The following is a 15148-nucleotide window of genomic DNA, read 5'->3' as shown; positions in this document are numbered from 1 at the left end:
CTTTCAGCAAGTGTCTCTTGTTTTGACTCCAAGAAAACAGCAGCCAAAGCTCACTGCAGTCCTGGTTTGCCTCTATAGTCACCTCTGGAACTGAAGAAAACCACCACCACCTGCTTGAATTCCTCTCAAGCTTTAACTATAAAGTCGTACTGGTTTAGCTATAAGTAAGAATGCTGTAATGTTTTTTTAATAAATTTGACAAGATAGAACTTGTAACTTTAAAGTGTAAAATCTAGATTTATTGAAATACAGACATTATTTTCCCCATGAGATGCTGTAAAAAAAAAATACGAAGGATTTCATGACAAATTGGTATGTAAAGAAATCATCTTTGTGAGAGGCTGTGTAGATAACTAATCTCTTGAAAAGATGGTTTGAAAAGGTTAGAGTCACCTATTTGATTTATATACAGTACACATTAATGTACATTTATTAATGGTATGTGTTAATGTTCTTCTCAAACTTTTTGTGAAGAGTTAAAGCATTGAAGATCACAACCCCTAAGGTTCTAAAAGGACCAAATTGTAGCTTTGATTTTGCTTAAGTTCTCCTCTTATGGTGGGAATTTATGGACACACCCTAAGACATGAGTGACAGATACCCCCCACAGATCAGGTTAAGTAAAGAACATTCCTGAAAACAAAGGCTTTGCCCACATTAACTTAAAAAGTTGACAAGTAAAAATTTATATATAAAAATGTGCTGTAGACGAGTTACAGTAAAGCTCTAATATTTCCTGATGCAGTATGACAAGTGAGGTTCACTCACCAAATTCTCATTACAGTACCCAGACCGTAGGAAACTGCTGATAAAGATCTCCCTTCTGTGTAGAGCCATTTTTGACCATGAGCATTTGTTTAACCCTTGTCATTTCCTGTCCAGAAGGCTGCAGCAGTGCCAGCTCTATGTGACAAGAAGCCCTTAGGTTGCATCTGCCTTCTCTCAGCAGCAGAGAAGTGTTTCTCCTGTAGCTGAGACCCACGGAGGATGCTCCTGGTGTTACATTGCTGTGCACTTCCGTGGAGAGGTGGAGTCTGCGTTTGCTTTTTTCCGGATACTTTCTGTAAGAGAGAATGATCTACTGCACAGAAATATAAAGCCATGGCAGGATGTGTTCATTTATCAGAGAAAGAGGTTACATGTAATGGAAGCAAGGGGGCAGGGCAGGTGCTTTCAGCTCCTGTGCATTGGCTTCACTGAAGTTTTCCTTTGTGTATGTTGTCTAAGCACAGAATTTGGTAAATTGATTCAAATAATGCTCAGTATGCATTATTTGAAGGAAGACAAAAGCATTACCTGCTAAATCTCTTCTCCCGATCCCCACCAGGCCTTCGTACAGTCCCTTGATTGGATTTTCTCCTGCAGTGATCACACCATGGAGCCAGATCAGCAGCATTCTGTGGCCGTGTTCCCTGTAGCTTTTAGCGCCTGGCAGGATCAAACCACAGATGAAATCCTGCACTCTGATCAGAGCAGATTTCTGCACTGGTGGGTTTGCACACCCCTCCCTCCTCTTTGGATTTTACTAGGAGGCTGTAAAGCATGGTTTTAATTCCTGGTTGTGATGTGATTGCTGGATTTGTCTGAAACTTAACGGAGTGGCTATTGTTGCACAACCTTTCATGGCAATACAGTTTCTACCTTCAGAGCACAGCTTGGCCCCTTGCTCATATCATCCAAACTACAGAGTCCTTACAACAGCCAAACTAGCAGTGATCTGCTTCTGACTCTCAGACCCTGCTTCTGCTAATGTAATTCTTAAATTCTAAAGAATTCACTTCATGCCTTCTTGTTTCTTAGAAGAAAGAAGTAAAACCAGCAAATTTCTTCTTCTATAGAATAGGCCTGGTAAGTGTCTCATAAGCAAAGAACCACTAATTCCCCTGTTTGAATGTTTTATTCCTAGATAAATTACACTGTGTAGCTAGTTCCACATTCAGTAAAACCAGAATTTTTAACCTAATCTTTTGGTTGCTTCAAATAAACCAACTAGTTTTCTTCATGCTTTGCTCTTACTGCAGCTTTATCTGCTAGAAACAAAGTCCAAAGGAAGAATGGAAAATACCTGAGAAGTTTTTTTATACCTGTCCATTGTTGCTCAATGGCCCTAATGTGGTCATCTGTGAATTTCCAGTAATGTGCCAGCTTCTTCCATTCCCCAGGTTTGAGGTACTTAGTGGCTAATCTCCACATGACTGAGCGAATGTGCTGTGTTTCTAGCCTGTGATCCTGCTTAAAGGTCAAGTGCTTTGCCACCCACGAGCTGGAGTCGCTGTTCAGGTTCCCCTGAAAAGCCAGAACAGGGGGTTCAGTCGGGTGCTGCAGCAGTGCCTGTGGATCTGCAGCCTCCCCCATTCACAGCTCTGTGGTCCCTGTGAGTTCCTTCTGGCACAGCTCATTTTTACATTCTCTTTATTCTCATTTCACTCTGTGCTAATCAGGGTTAAAACTCTGGTAATGGCCACTTCGCTGTGGAACTCCATTCGGATCACAATTTGCATTTCTACACTGCCTTTTATCTGGGGTTTGGTGCAGAATCATTTAATTAAATCTCCTGCTTCCCTGCAACATCAGCTTGTGCTCACAGCCCTTACATGCCAGGCTGCAAAGAGGCTGAACAACATTTCCTTGGGCTGCATGGGAAGCCAATGCAAGGGCCTGATACGAAGAGCTTTAGTCCTGAAGCTGCACCTGAGCTACAGGCACATGCCTCCTTTTCTTCCTTTTCTTCCCCCTCTAGAGCACCAGTATGGGAAGATGCCCAAAATCTTAACATGCAAGGAGTATGACATTTGGCTGTACTTTCAGCTCACTCTGCTCAGCTTGGTTTGGGCACAGCCTTGGGGTAGGCAGGGTTTCAGAGGGGAGACTGGGGCTAAGAGGCTGCACTTTGTGGGAGAAGTTGGTTGTATGACTCCAACAGGAGCCATCTCCTCCCACTGCTGAAAAACTCCCAAAATCCCATTTGGTGAACTCAGGCCAAGCATTTTCCTGCTCAGTCCTTCAGTTTCTCCTTCTGGGAAAAGGAACTAATTCTATCCCTTTGGGAGCAGCTGTTAAACAACTTTTGGAAACCCCCATTCCCATCAGTACAACTTGGGATTTCTAACAGAGGCCTTTTGAAATAAGGAAAGCCTTAAGTAGATGCTGTTGGCATGGCGCGGACTTCTGTTTTTCTTAAGTAAGGGGATGAAAATAGAGGTCAGTCACGGGATGTCCTGTATTTCTTTTCCTTTGACAGCTGGTATGTGGAGTCTCAATGGAGAGGAGAAAGCACAGGGGCCGTTGTGTAAGCTGCTCACCTTCTCCCATTTGTAAAATCGATCGGCTTTGATAATCATGTCCACCAAGTTGATGTGATTGCCTCGGGCAGCGACATCCAGAGATGTTTTCCCTTGCTGAAATCAGAAAGGGAAAATGAGCTGGAAAAGACTTTGCACCTTAGGAGGTACAATCTCCACGCCCACCCAGCATCTGCAGCAGCAGGCACATGGACTATTGAGTAATGCATCCAGCCAGGACCTATTCTCCACCTGTCAACACCTCAGATGTGAGCTGGTGTCAAGCTCCTGTGTTCAGGGCATGGGGAGTGGTTTTCCAGGCCCTGCAACATCTCCTCTGTTGCTACAAGGGATCTGCCTGTTTTGCAGAAGGCACTGGAAAAGCTTCCTGCAACCCACCAACATGAGAGCAGCCATCAGAGGACCAGCTCAGCTCTGCAATCCAAGGTATTTTATAGCCTTTTGCACAGCAGGTTTGCTGACACATGAAACCAAAGTGATTTATACAACCTCATTAACTTTATAGGCTCCAGATACACATGATTAGAAATGGTCTCCTGGGAGAAGCACAGGCTGATGGGACTATGAAAATGTGACTATGTTCCTTTCATGAATATGATTTTGGATTGGGCAGGGGGAGATTTGTATTTCTATCTAAAATCAGAAGGCAGAAAAGAACAAGCTTTGAAAGTTGTATGAAGGAAAGCAAGCCACCCCAGGCACCAGGCATACCACGAAGAACAGTTCTAGGCTCAGATGTGAGCAGAAACCCAAATGGATACAGAAAAGCATGAATGTGTCTGTCCCCTGTGCTGAGTGTCACTGCGGTTCCACAGAGTGCTGGAAGGTGGCAAACATTCACCATAGCTGAAGGCCAGTTCAGCTGGGTGGCTTCAGGTCTGCACTTGCTCTAACCCACTGCAAATGGCAAACACTATTTTAATCTCTGCCCAAGGCCCTCCAGCATTTTCTGGGCACACACTACATTTTCAGGCCACCTGCAATTCATTCTGTTGATTTTATTAGATGGCAAAAGCCCCAGAATTGTGCCAGATCTATACCAAACAGATCCTTTCAACCCATTAGAACATGTGTGCTGTAATTTTTGAGGTATATTACTCATCATTATTTGAGGAAATCTTTGATATTACTGTTCATGATAGTACAAGTAGAAGGAACTAGAACAACTTTGAGAAGGAAAGCATTGTTCATTGTGTGAACTATTTTCTACCTGTCTAAGAACCAGTCACTTCTTTCCTGGAAAACACATCATAATAACCGACTCAGCTGTGTTTTAAGGCCTTATCCCTGGAAATATCTGGATTTTAATATTACTAGCCTTCCTTGAAAATTATGAAAACCACTGGGAGAGACCATCTATGTATATTTTCCCTCCATACTTCCACAGCACCTGCTTCACCTATGGAGACCTTTACCTTGTCTGTTAGCTTCAGATTAACTCCTGCAATGAGAATCATCTCAGCAATGTCCTGCCTGCCGTGCTCCGCAGCAATGTGGAGTGAGGTCTGCTGCCTCTGCAGAAGGAAGGAGAAAGGACTACACTTCAGAAAAGGACAAATGTGAGGCTGGAAGGCTGGAAAACTACCAGAAGGAACCTTGGGACTGTTTACTGGAAACTAGTAAAATCAAACATAAAATGTGTAAATTTTACGGCGTCATCAGGAGAGAACATAGCTACAAGTATGAACATTAACCAAAACAAGCTAAACAAAGGCTCTCATTCAGAAAATTACAATTTGGTGAGACAACCAGCTACCTCCAGGCTTGCCTCCTATTCTCAGCCCTCCAAACATTTTGCAGAATATCTTCCTGCTTGAAATTTCTCCTACCTGTTTCCAGCAAGGAGGAGAGAGCCTGACTATGCAATGCTGCAGGGGACACAGCACAGCTCTCAAGTTGGATGCTATCAAGTGACTACTTCACTGAAACACTCAGAATTGGTTCACAGGTGTCACATTTCCTAAGCTGCGCTTCCAGAACCACATTTTAAAGTGCTCCTCTTTAATCCTGTCCCCAAGGTGATAAAATCTCCCATGAAACTGGTTCACATTTCAAAGACAAAGAACAGGAGCTGCAGTCTTACATTATCTGGAATGTCAAGGTCACACTCTGCACTGATGAAGAGCTTCAACATGGCTGGGAAGTTCTGCAGGACTGCAATATGTGTTGCTGATGCATTTTGCTGTGGAAAGAAGATCCTGCACTTAGGGAGAGCTTAGCTCATAGCACTGAAAGGACCTGCTGCGCCCAGCATGTCCTATTCTATCACAGCTGCCAGTCTGCACTGGGGGATGACGGGGATACTGCAGCACTAATCCTCCCACAGTTGCTTCGTGCTCTTGAGCAGCTCCACAAACTGGTTTTACCTTTTTGTTGGTGGTGAGAGCATAGAGAGGGACTCACATGATTGAGAGCATCCACGTGGATTCCTGCGTCCAGGAGGAGCCTGGCTATCTCCTCATAGCCATGAAGTGCTGCATAATGAAGGCAGCTCATCTTTTTCTGAGAGGCAAGTCAGAAGAGTGGAGTGTTAGTCAGGGACTCACCCCAGCGGCTGCAGTTGTTACAGACTATCCACAGAGAGCTCCCTGCTCCCTCCTGCGAGAGTCCTATGGCCCTGCACTGACAAATTCAAGGAGATTGTCTCCAGCCAAACCAGTCCCAGGGAGCTTCACCTGCCTCTTTGTACAAAACCACATTTACCTTCCTCTAACTCCCTGTGCTATTCCTGAATGCAGGGTTCCACATGACCTCTCTCTATAATGGGTGACCTGGGAAGCGACAGGTCTGGGCATAAATCCACAAAGTAGGGTTTGGGAATGGAATCACCTCCATGGAGCTAACCTGGGTTTGGGCATTGACATCAGCACCTGCTTCCACGAGCAGCTTCACACAGTGGCTGTGTCCCCCCTCAGCAGTCAGGTGCAGAGCCGTGAGTCCCTCCTGCACAAGGCAAGAAAGGACACAAGCAGCATTTCTGTAGACAAGGCTGAGACAGAGCAGCAGAATGAGTCAGACTCTACCCCATCTTCTGAATCCATGACACATTACAGTACCAGTTCTGAGGGCCAGGGATCTCCAGTTGATTGTTAGGAAAATAGAGGACACAATTATCTGCTGTGGACATACCAGAGTACTGTTCTGTCCCAAATGTCATTGGCTGTGGGCCACAAGACAGTCACTGTGTTCACCCTCTTTCCTCCCCTCCAGCCTCTCAAGAAAGGATTTCACACGGACAGTAAAGACAAATCATTTTCCTGGAATAGCCCAGAGACAAAACTAGAAACCTGTGACCCTCAGTCACTGGTTCTCCCTTCTGAGGGTTGCAGCTCATTTCATTACAAGAGAACAGAAGCAAGCAGAATTCCTAAGTGATTTAATCTAGTTTTATTATTGCTCTTTGCACAAAGGGCAGCTCATGTGGGGGTAGACAGATGTACCAGTTACCACAGAAGGTGGCTCCCCCTTTCCTTCAGATCTTAATTACAATCGAATACACTTTCAAAGACAGTAACCAAGTAAGACTAAAAAAAATGCAGATAAACTTAATTGGGAATGTGCCCTGGAATAAGTAACAGTGATACTAAGCCAATATTTGCTATCTAATCATTAACTGTGTTCCAGCCATATAATTTTCCAGAGCGGATCTGTCAAAAGGGAGATCTCAAACAGAAGGTCCATATGTTCAGTAACTAAGTCAATATTAAAGCATGGTGAAGTTTAGTTTAAAACACACTCAATAACCATTTAGGCACTTGAATGTACAAGGGTCAGGGAGAGAAAGGGAGATTAAATGGAGTGATAAGGTAGGTGAGCAGATACAGCAGGAAGAGAATGCAACACTTTAAAGCTGGAAATTGGTCCAAGACGGATGTCGCCTTTCACTGACACTCTGCAAGTGTGACCTGCATTTACCCACGTAGGCTTTAGATAAAATCAGCTATTTTCTAGAGCTTTCCTGTCAATACTGACTCTTCAGCCTGATGACTGTGGCAGGAGAGTATTTCTAGGAAGGAAAAGGGCAAAACTGATGTGGTTTTCATTTAATTTAAATGTACTTACCAAGTTTTTTTCATCAAGGTCCACTCCAACATCTATAATCTTCTCCAGCACAAAGAAGTGTCCATTTTTAGCAGCTAAATGCAATGCTGTATTTTCTTCCTGAAAGTAAACATTACTTTATAAATGTATGTCTCACAGGACTGAGTGTTCATATGCCACAACCTTGCACAGAGTATATCCAGTGTGGCTGAAAGGGAGGTTGTAACCAGTAGCACAAATCTGAAGCAATCTTCCTATAGTTGCAGCAGTGAGGGAAGAACCCCAGCTACCTTAAACTGGAGCATGGTCCACCAGGCTTGCTGTGTGTCCTGCCAGAAAAGTCCTGGAGAGTAAATCATGAACTGAACAAGAAAATGGCTTGAAGAGGATAGGGAAGAAAAGCCCTGACATATCACAGCCATAGTTACAACTGTAGACAAGTTGCTGGCATGAGCCTCATTTGCTATCCTGTTCCTGGGTTTTCACATCCCCTAAATCCTTGGACTTCACCTCCCTTGCACATGGTTTTGTGCCTGTACCTTGTCTTTGGCACTGTGAGAACAACCCAGCTGAATGAGGAACTCCACCACCTCCAGCTGCCCGTACTCTGCGGCCAGGTGAAACGCTGTCCTGTCCATCTTTGAAAGGAAACAGAGAAACACAGTCCAAAAGGCTCAGAAAGCACAAGATCAGATCATCTGCTGCAAGAAGCCTGACCAGAGCCAAAATCCCCATAATCCCTAAGCTCACTCTGCAGGAAGGCTTCTGGGAGTAGTGTTGTCTGACTCTGATTCTCTTCCCAAGACCAAGTGCAACACTCCTACTAAGCTCAGCAAAGCAAGACCAGACCTCATGAAACAAAGCCATGAAGAGCCTTCCTACCTTGTCTGTCTCATCCAAACACACATCCTCCAAGTCCTGTATGATGAACTCCATGACCTGGATGTGTCCCCTCTGAGCTGCACAGTGGAGCAAGTTCATGCCATGCTGGAGAGGAGATAAAGGCCTGCTCATATTACAAGTCCAAGACTGTGGGGCAGTCAGTCTCTTTTGACAACCTGTTCCACTTAGCAAAGACCCATTTCATCCCTCCCTACACCTCTAGGGCTAAACCTCCCTGTGCTGCAGAAAGCAAGTTATGACTGAAATATTAATGCTCTTTTTCCCAGCCAAGGTCTGTTTTAGAATACGCAGACTGCTGTTTACAGAATCCATTTCCCATTTCTGTAACACCTTCCCCATCAGCACTGCACAAACATGAGGTGAGGAAGCTGTGTGCATCTCTAGAACTCAAATTATTCCACCTGTTTTAGGGATAAGTCAGAGTGCAGATGGCAGTCCCCAAAGTAGATGCTGTTACACACGACTGAACTCACAGGTATGCCTTTCTCTGTCCCCCAACACTGTCTAGAGCCAAGTGATGCATTCACATGGGGAGACTCTCACCCTATTGACACAGCTAATCTTGGCCCCAGCACTGATGAGGATATGCAGGACTTGGAGGTGACCAAACCAGGCAGACAGGAGAAGAGCATTCATTCCAAACTGGGCAAAAAGAAGAGAGATACTTACAGTTAAACTACAGCCACCACCATCCCCACCCTGGAGGGAAGCTGTTCCCTTAGCTTAATGAAGTTTCCCAAATCTTTTTGTTTCTCACTGGTATATTTTTAGCTGCACTTTCTCCAAGTATTATTATTCCTATCACAGATATTCACAGCAGCTGAGCAGAGACCTGCCTCTTGGCAGCTACTATATATTTAATGGTGTGTGTTAGCCTGGCTGTATGGGGGAGAGAAAACTTGTTGGCTGTCACTGTCATCCCACAAGCCCCATCAACACAGCCAGAAGAAGCCAAGCATCCCCATGGTCTATGGAAAACTTCACAGATTCTACCAGCCTATTCCAAGTCACTGTACATGCAAGGAAAAGGCCAAAATACAGAGCACAGACACGTGCAAACAAGGCTTGCTCCAGCCCCTTGCTCAGCAGGTGCAGTGTGTCACCCTGTGCCACCCACCCAGGGCTAAAGTGCAGTCTGTAACTGCTGGCCTAGCACCCAGTCCCTGGCGCTGCCCCAACACTGAACACATCTGCAGCACATGCAAGGGTCGCCTTTGTACACTGTCTTCGTCATCCACAGGGACATCGTGATCCAGGAGCAGTCGCACAGCATCCACGTTCCCTGCTCCCGCAGCCCAGTGCAGGGCAGTCCGGTCCGTCTGGAAGGTAAGGACAGACAGAGAAGGCTGATGTATGTGAAGTGTGTGTATCCACCAGCCCTTCTGAAGGCCGAAATATCCTTGGCCATCTATGGAGCCAGAATTTCTCGCACTGTGCAGGGTTTTCTTTGGATGCAGTCCTGGTTTTCTTTGGACACAGCCCACTGTCTCTGCTCTCCTGTCAGGCAGACAGGTGTTAGTCACCTTCTACTCAGGAACTGCAGTTCTGGACTATAATGACAGCACAGAGTGAAGAACATTGCTGACCATAAATGAAGAAACTGAAACACTAGGGATGGATGCAATCCTGCATTTCTACTAGTCAACAAAGAAAGACCTGCACCAGAAACAGAGTTTCTTATAGCCTCGCTGTACAGCAATAGCAAAATCAAAGCCTTTCATGGTAATCATGTCTATCTGGCACATACAGCTTTCCAGTGTGGCCAGGATGATAGTGCTGGGGGTCTCACTGTGTTGTGAAAACTGCTTGGTTGCCACAGGCCCTATTTGGCACTGGGTGTTGTATTTTAAAGCTTTGACAAATGAAGCAGTTAATGAGAAGAGCAGTGCTAAGGAGCTGCAGTTCTGAAGCATGCCCTCAGCACTTCTGCAGCTTAGAGGTGGAAAAACCCAGGACTTACATTGTTTTTGGCTTTGATGTCAACTCCTCTCTTGATGAGTTCCTCCATCCTGGCTGTATCATTTCGCTTCGCTGCATCATGGAACTCCTTCTCTGACTGAAGCACTGCAGCAGAGCAGAAGAATGAGCATTAAAATAGTGCTGGTAAGGAGCACGGGGCAACATGCCCCAACAAACCTCCCTTCATCTCACTGGGCCCTGTGGCTTCAGGGAAGGATGACTGCAGAAAGATTCTTCCAGCAAGAATCCCAGCCCTACAGATGTTGGCATGTTTGCTGGATTTATCTTCTTCCACTGTCTCTCCTTCCCTGAGTACCCCTGTGCCGCATCAGTGCTCTTCCAGTCCTACCCACTTCTCTTCTAATTCAGTGTCTTTCTCTGCATGGATTTGCTCCAGCTGCAAAACCTTTTGATCCATGAGGTCCATATCCTCTGGGTACCCTCTGAGGCCCAGAGTCAGCGTGAAGGCTCTGAGAGATGACACAGACCCTTTCTTCCATCCTTCCACCTACATCCCACTGCTCTACAAGGAGGCCTTTACACATGGTCCCCCTCCAGGCAACCTGAAGCAGCCAAGCAGCACAAAACTGCCAGCCCAGCCTGTGATTAGTGTTGCATCTCTTAATAAACCATGGCAGTTCTGCACATAATTTACCATGACTGGCAGTATTTGTCCTGCACAGTTAGGCATGATTTAAGAGTGTTTACTCTCCATGCTGGGCCTTGCCCCAGCAATCTTCTCCTTGATCGAATAAACCTTCCTGCCAAGAAACAAGAGCAAGGCTGTGACTGCCATGGCCCGACAGGGAGGCTCTAAAGGCTTTTGGCAAGGCTGGTGTCAGTGCTTGTTGCACTCAGTCTCTGTCCTAGTGCTTTTGGGGAATTCTTTCACTAAGTTCTTGAGTCAGACCCTTGGCCTGTCACGTCCCACTGGAGAGCTGGCCCAGAGGCTTTGCTCTCCTCTATACTTCTACAGAGCTCAGGCTGCAAGTTGAGGACCTCAATGCAACTTCGTTTTGTTTCAACATATCAACTAAATACTAACCACATGCCATGTGAAAGGCATCAAAACATATTATTGTTCCCATTCCACCACACTGAAGGAGATAAACAGGAGACTTGCTGCCTAAATAGCACTATTAATCCCTTCAGAGGGCACAGAAGAAAGGCATCCCTACTGTGGACTCTTAAAGCAACAGAGGTATAATCTCATCCTCCAATTTCCATTCCCCTTGCCTTCAAAAAAAACTTCATCTCAAGAAAAGCACAAATAACACAAATCTTAATGCTAGACAGGATCATTCAATAGTGTGTTTATCCACTTAACACCAGACATGGTCATCTGAGAGTGTGTATTCAAGAGTGCTGGACCTGCTGCTACAATGAAGGCAGTAGGATTTGGACACTGATTTCTGCAGAAACAGGATTTCCTGTACTGTATATTAAGACTCTGTTATCACCTGGTCAAGTGTGTTAACAGGATTGCATTTCATCCCGCATGGACCCTTCATTTGAGAGGAAATATCAGGAGAACTTGTGAAAAACATACGGAGTTTTTGTTAATTATTAACATCAGTGGCTACACACATACCACCTCCTTGTAAATGCTTATCTCCGTCCAGTGGAGTAAATCTTATGTTTCATTAAGCAAATGCTTCTGCCCCTGCTCTCCAGGTGACAGAAATGTGTTGTTACATTTTATGGTCACACAAAGTATCATTTTCAAGAGATGCCAAACCACCTTATTTATTCTCTGCACTGCCTGTGAAGATGCAGTAACAAACATGGCATTGCTAAGGCTGTAGAAGCCACAATTTATTTCTTTTCAGCAACACATGAGTACCAGTTTGATGGTCTGAGTTTCCTATTTAAGATCCACAGCGGCTCTGTAAGTGTAAATGCACCCCTCATCATGGCATCCACCTGTCCAACATTTCAGTGGATATTTAGCAGTTTTCCTTCTCTTTCAAACTCAGGTTCCAGGGTATTTCATAGCTTGTGTTACTGAAGAGGCATTCACTTACCCCAAACAGCATGGAAAACATTTTAAATTATTTACCCTCAGTGCAATGTACCAACTCACAGGCAGTTTATTATGCAAGAGATGTAGAAAAGCAGCAAAGGAGGTGAAAGACATGCAAAGAAACGTGCAAAAACCATCCACTGGGCTCTAACTGGGGCTGCAGGACACAAAGACAACCTGGGATGGGGACGGGGGAACCAAGAGGGCCAAAACCCCCAAGTGCGGGATACCAGAGTTACGTGCAGCATCTCAGCGGTACAGGATGCTCCGGGGCAACAGCAGTCTTGATTCACTGGTAGGTTTATACACCTGCTTTGTTTCCGAGCGGATTTTCACGTGTCCGGTTATTCTTTAGAGCATCCCGGCTCTGCCCCTCAGTCCCGCCGGCGCTCACCCGCCCCCGCCACACGAATCGCCCCTCACGGCGCTGCGCCCCGCTCCCCGCTGGGGCAGCCCCCGCCTCGGCCCCACGCACTCACGGGTGTCGCCTTCCGACGCCAAGTCGTCCCCCATGTCGCGACACAGCGGGCTCAGCGCGCCACAGGGTGGGCTGAGGCGCGTTCCCGCCGCCTCAGGGCGGGCTGACAGGCGCGTCCCCGCCTCCTCGCAGGTCACCCCGCCGCCGCAGAGCTGCTCCTTTGCTGCTCTTTAAAGCAAAATATCATGAACCAAGCCCGCTTTCCGACAAACACGATGCTTTCGGGCCGTTTGGGAAGGACTTGAGCGGGGGCACGCAGCCGCCGCCGTTTCGGCCTGGTGCCGCTCTTCACCTCAGCGCGGCTCTGCTGAGTGCTGCTGCTTCGAGGTGGTGGGTGGTTTAATTTAAAATTAATTTAACTCTGTTTCCAAAGCAACTGGGGAGGAGAGGGATTTCTAATCAGTAGGAAATACGGGGAGGAGAGGGGTTGGGCTTTTTTCCGCTGAAAGCAGGGCTCATGGGTTGATGTTTCCAGGGAATGAGGTGCCCTTGTTACCACGCGTCCCTCAGCAGGTGCAGGAGGGGGCAAAAGGGCTTTTCCTTCAGAGTTTTAGTGAATTCTCCAGTTGCAGCGCCTGGGCTGGTTTTGTCTTTTATTTTCTTCTCCATTTTGATAGTATGATAAGGAAGAAACCAGGCTGAGCTGAGGTTGGGGGGAGCATCACATCTGTTTCTGTGGGTTTCCCACCCCCCACCCAGTACTCCTTCACTGGAATCCTTCATCCAGCTCTGGGACTCCCCAGCGTAAGAAGGATGTGGAGCAGCTGGAGCGAGTCCAGAGGAGGCCACAGAAATGTTCCAAGGGTTGGAGCACCTCTGCTCTGGAGCCAGACTGGGAGAGCTGGGGTTGTTCAGCCTGGAGAAGAAAAGGCTCCAGGGAGACCTTAGAGCCACCCTTGCCTAAAGGGGTGCCAAAAGAGCTGGAGAGGGACTTTAGACAAGGGCCTGAAAGGACAGAACAAATGGGAATGACTGCCCACTGCCAGAGGGCAGGGTTAGATGGGATATTAGGAAGAAATTCTTCCTTGTGAGGGTGGTGAGGCCCTGGCACAGGTTTCCCAGAGAAGCATCCAAGGCCAGGTTGGATGGAGCTTGGAGCACCCTGGGATAGTGGAAGGTGTCCCTGGCCATGGAAGGTGGTGGAACTGGATTATCCTTAAGGTCCCTTCCAGCCCAGACCATTCTGTGATTGTTTGCTGCTGGTCTCAGGATAGGAGAGGTGACATCAGGTTTGTATGCCCTCTGCAGACCGTGCTGGCCCACAGATGGGGGCCTTGTCAGGACTCCCTGGAGAAGTCTCTCTGTACCGCTGATATTGGCTGTGAGCTCACTCTGATGCCTGTCACCACATGAGGGTGCCAGTGCTGTTCACCTGCCACGATTTCCTGCTCTAGCAATAAACTCCAAGGTGCAGATGGGGCTGTTCCCTGGGCTCAGGACAGTTTTGGGGTACATCCCTATCTCAGGGATACTTGTGTGGGTCTGTGTTGCTCCTGTGAGAGAGCGTGGGGCATTTGGTGTGGTGCGAGGTGGGGGGGAGGCAGGCAGTGTCCTGGGGGTATGCAGAGATGCAGAGACCCTCTGCTTCTCCAGACATGTCCCTCTGTGGGCACAGCATACCAGAAATGTCTTCAGGGCAGGTAGACGGTGGTTTCCATTTCAATGAAATCCATCACCGAGGGATTCAGCAGCCAAGTGCTTGCTGATGCAGTTGAGCTACCACTACCACGGCTTGGCTTGTCCAGCTGTGAAATGGGGAGGTGGACCCTAAGCTCTTGGGCAAACACAGAATGTGTGGGGGTTTATAGATAGCTGCTGCTCTCAGAGATTTGGATTTGTGTTTTGTTTGCCTTTTATTCAAACTGAAGTAAAAAAAAAAAGACAATCTCTCTGGTAGGAAAAGTGAACATAAAGTCTGTCTGGATAAAGGGGAAGCCCTTCTTTTGTACAATATCTTAGCGGGTGGAGCATCCTCCCCGAGGAAAGGGGAAAGCTGGGTTTGATCCTTGTTTCTGCCGGAGGGGAGGTGCAAACCTCAGGCCACACAAGACCCCAGAGAGCACCGTAAACAACAGGCTGCAAGCATGTCTGGTGCGAAGAGTTTTTCTTGCTCTTTCCTGTTATTTTAAATAATTAATGACTTGATGGAGCAGGGAGTGGAGAAGGCAGGTGTCCCGTCTCCCTGGAGAGCAGTCTGTGCACCCGGCAAGACAGAGTCTTGCTCTTTCGCGATGAATATTTAAGTGTCTTCAGACAAACTGGAACGGCGCCAGCAGGAATGACTGAGAAAGGCTGAGCCCTTCCCACTGGGTATCCTAGTGCCTGGGGGCTGAAGAAACAACGCTGAATAGGGCAGGGGAAAATCCCTGCTTGCATGGACTATGGAGGTACCGTGCATCCCAGTCTTAGGTGGGACCCCTGGCTCTTGCTAGCCTTTTGTTA

At 46.9% G+C, this 15148-nt stretch overlaps 1 protein-coding gene across 7 annotated transcripts; it reads right to left on the bottom strand.

The window, feature by feature from the left end:
• Positions 1-213: 213 nt before the first annotated feature.
• On the bottom strand, positions 214-13058 carry ANKDD1A (ankyrin repeat and death domain containing 1A). Of its 7 annotated transcripts, none has more exons than XM_042039691.1 (15): positions 12708-13057; positions 10207-10310; positions 9446-9565; positions 8790-8888; positions 8226-8330; positions 7883-7981; positions 7365-7463; positions 6147-6245; positions 5706-5804; positions 5386-5484; positions 4718-4816; positions 3303-3398; positions 2085-2286; positions 1297-1359; positions 907-1061 (listed from the first exon to the last, which is right to left on the bottom strand). In XM_042039691.1, the coding sequence occupies exons 1-15, from the start codon at positions 12739-12741 to the stop codon at positions 1000-1002; spliced, it is 1479 nt and encodes a 492-aa protein (XP_041895625.1). In that variant the 5' UTR covers positions 12742-13057; the 3' UTR covers positions 907-999. The 7 variants fall into 7 exon arrangements, with proteins under 7 accessions (XP_041895628.1, XP_041895625.1, XP_041895624.1 ...); XM_042039690.1 differs by having other exon boundaries at positions 1297-1428; positions 12708-13055; XM_042039689.1 differs by having other exon boundaries at positions 1297-1428; positions 9467-9565; positions 12708-12756.
• Between the last annotated feature and the right edge of the window lie 2090 nt (positions 13059-15148).

Source organism: Corvus kubaryi, unplaced genomic scaffold (genome assembly GCF_017639235.1).
Source record: "Corvus kubaryi isolate FWS band 111438036 unplaced genomic scaffold, C.kubaryi_AGA036_p1.0 37394, whole genome shotgun sequence".
Lineage (NCBI taxonomy): Eukaryota > Metazoa > Chordata > Aves > Passeriformes > Corvidae > Corvus > Corvus kubaryi.
This window is presented reverse-complemented; position numbering and strand designations above follow the sequence as displayed.

What these genes read in the sequence shown, in the direction of transcription:
- ANKDD1A (XM_042039690.1), bottom strand. Translation starts at nt 12,741, where the DNA reads ATGGGGGACGACTTGGCGTCGGAAGGCGACACCC. An exon ending in ACATCAAAGCCAAAAACAAT is followed by an intron (nt 9,566 to 10,206) that starts GTAAGTCCTGGG and finishes CTTACCTTCCAG; the next exon opens with ACGGACCGGACTGCCCTGCA. An exon ending in CGGGAGAAGAGATTTAGCAG is followed by an intron (nt 1,062 to 1,296) that starts GTAATGCTTTTG and finishes TCTCTCTTACAG; the next exon opens with AAAGTATCCGGAAAAAAGCA.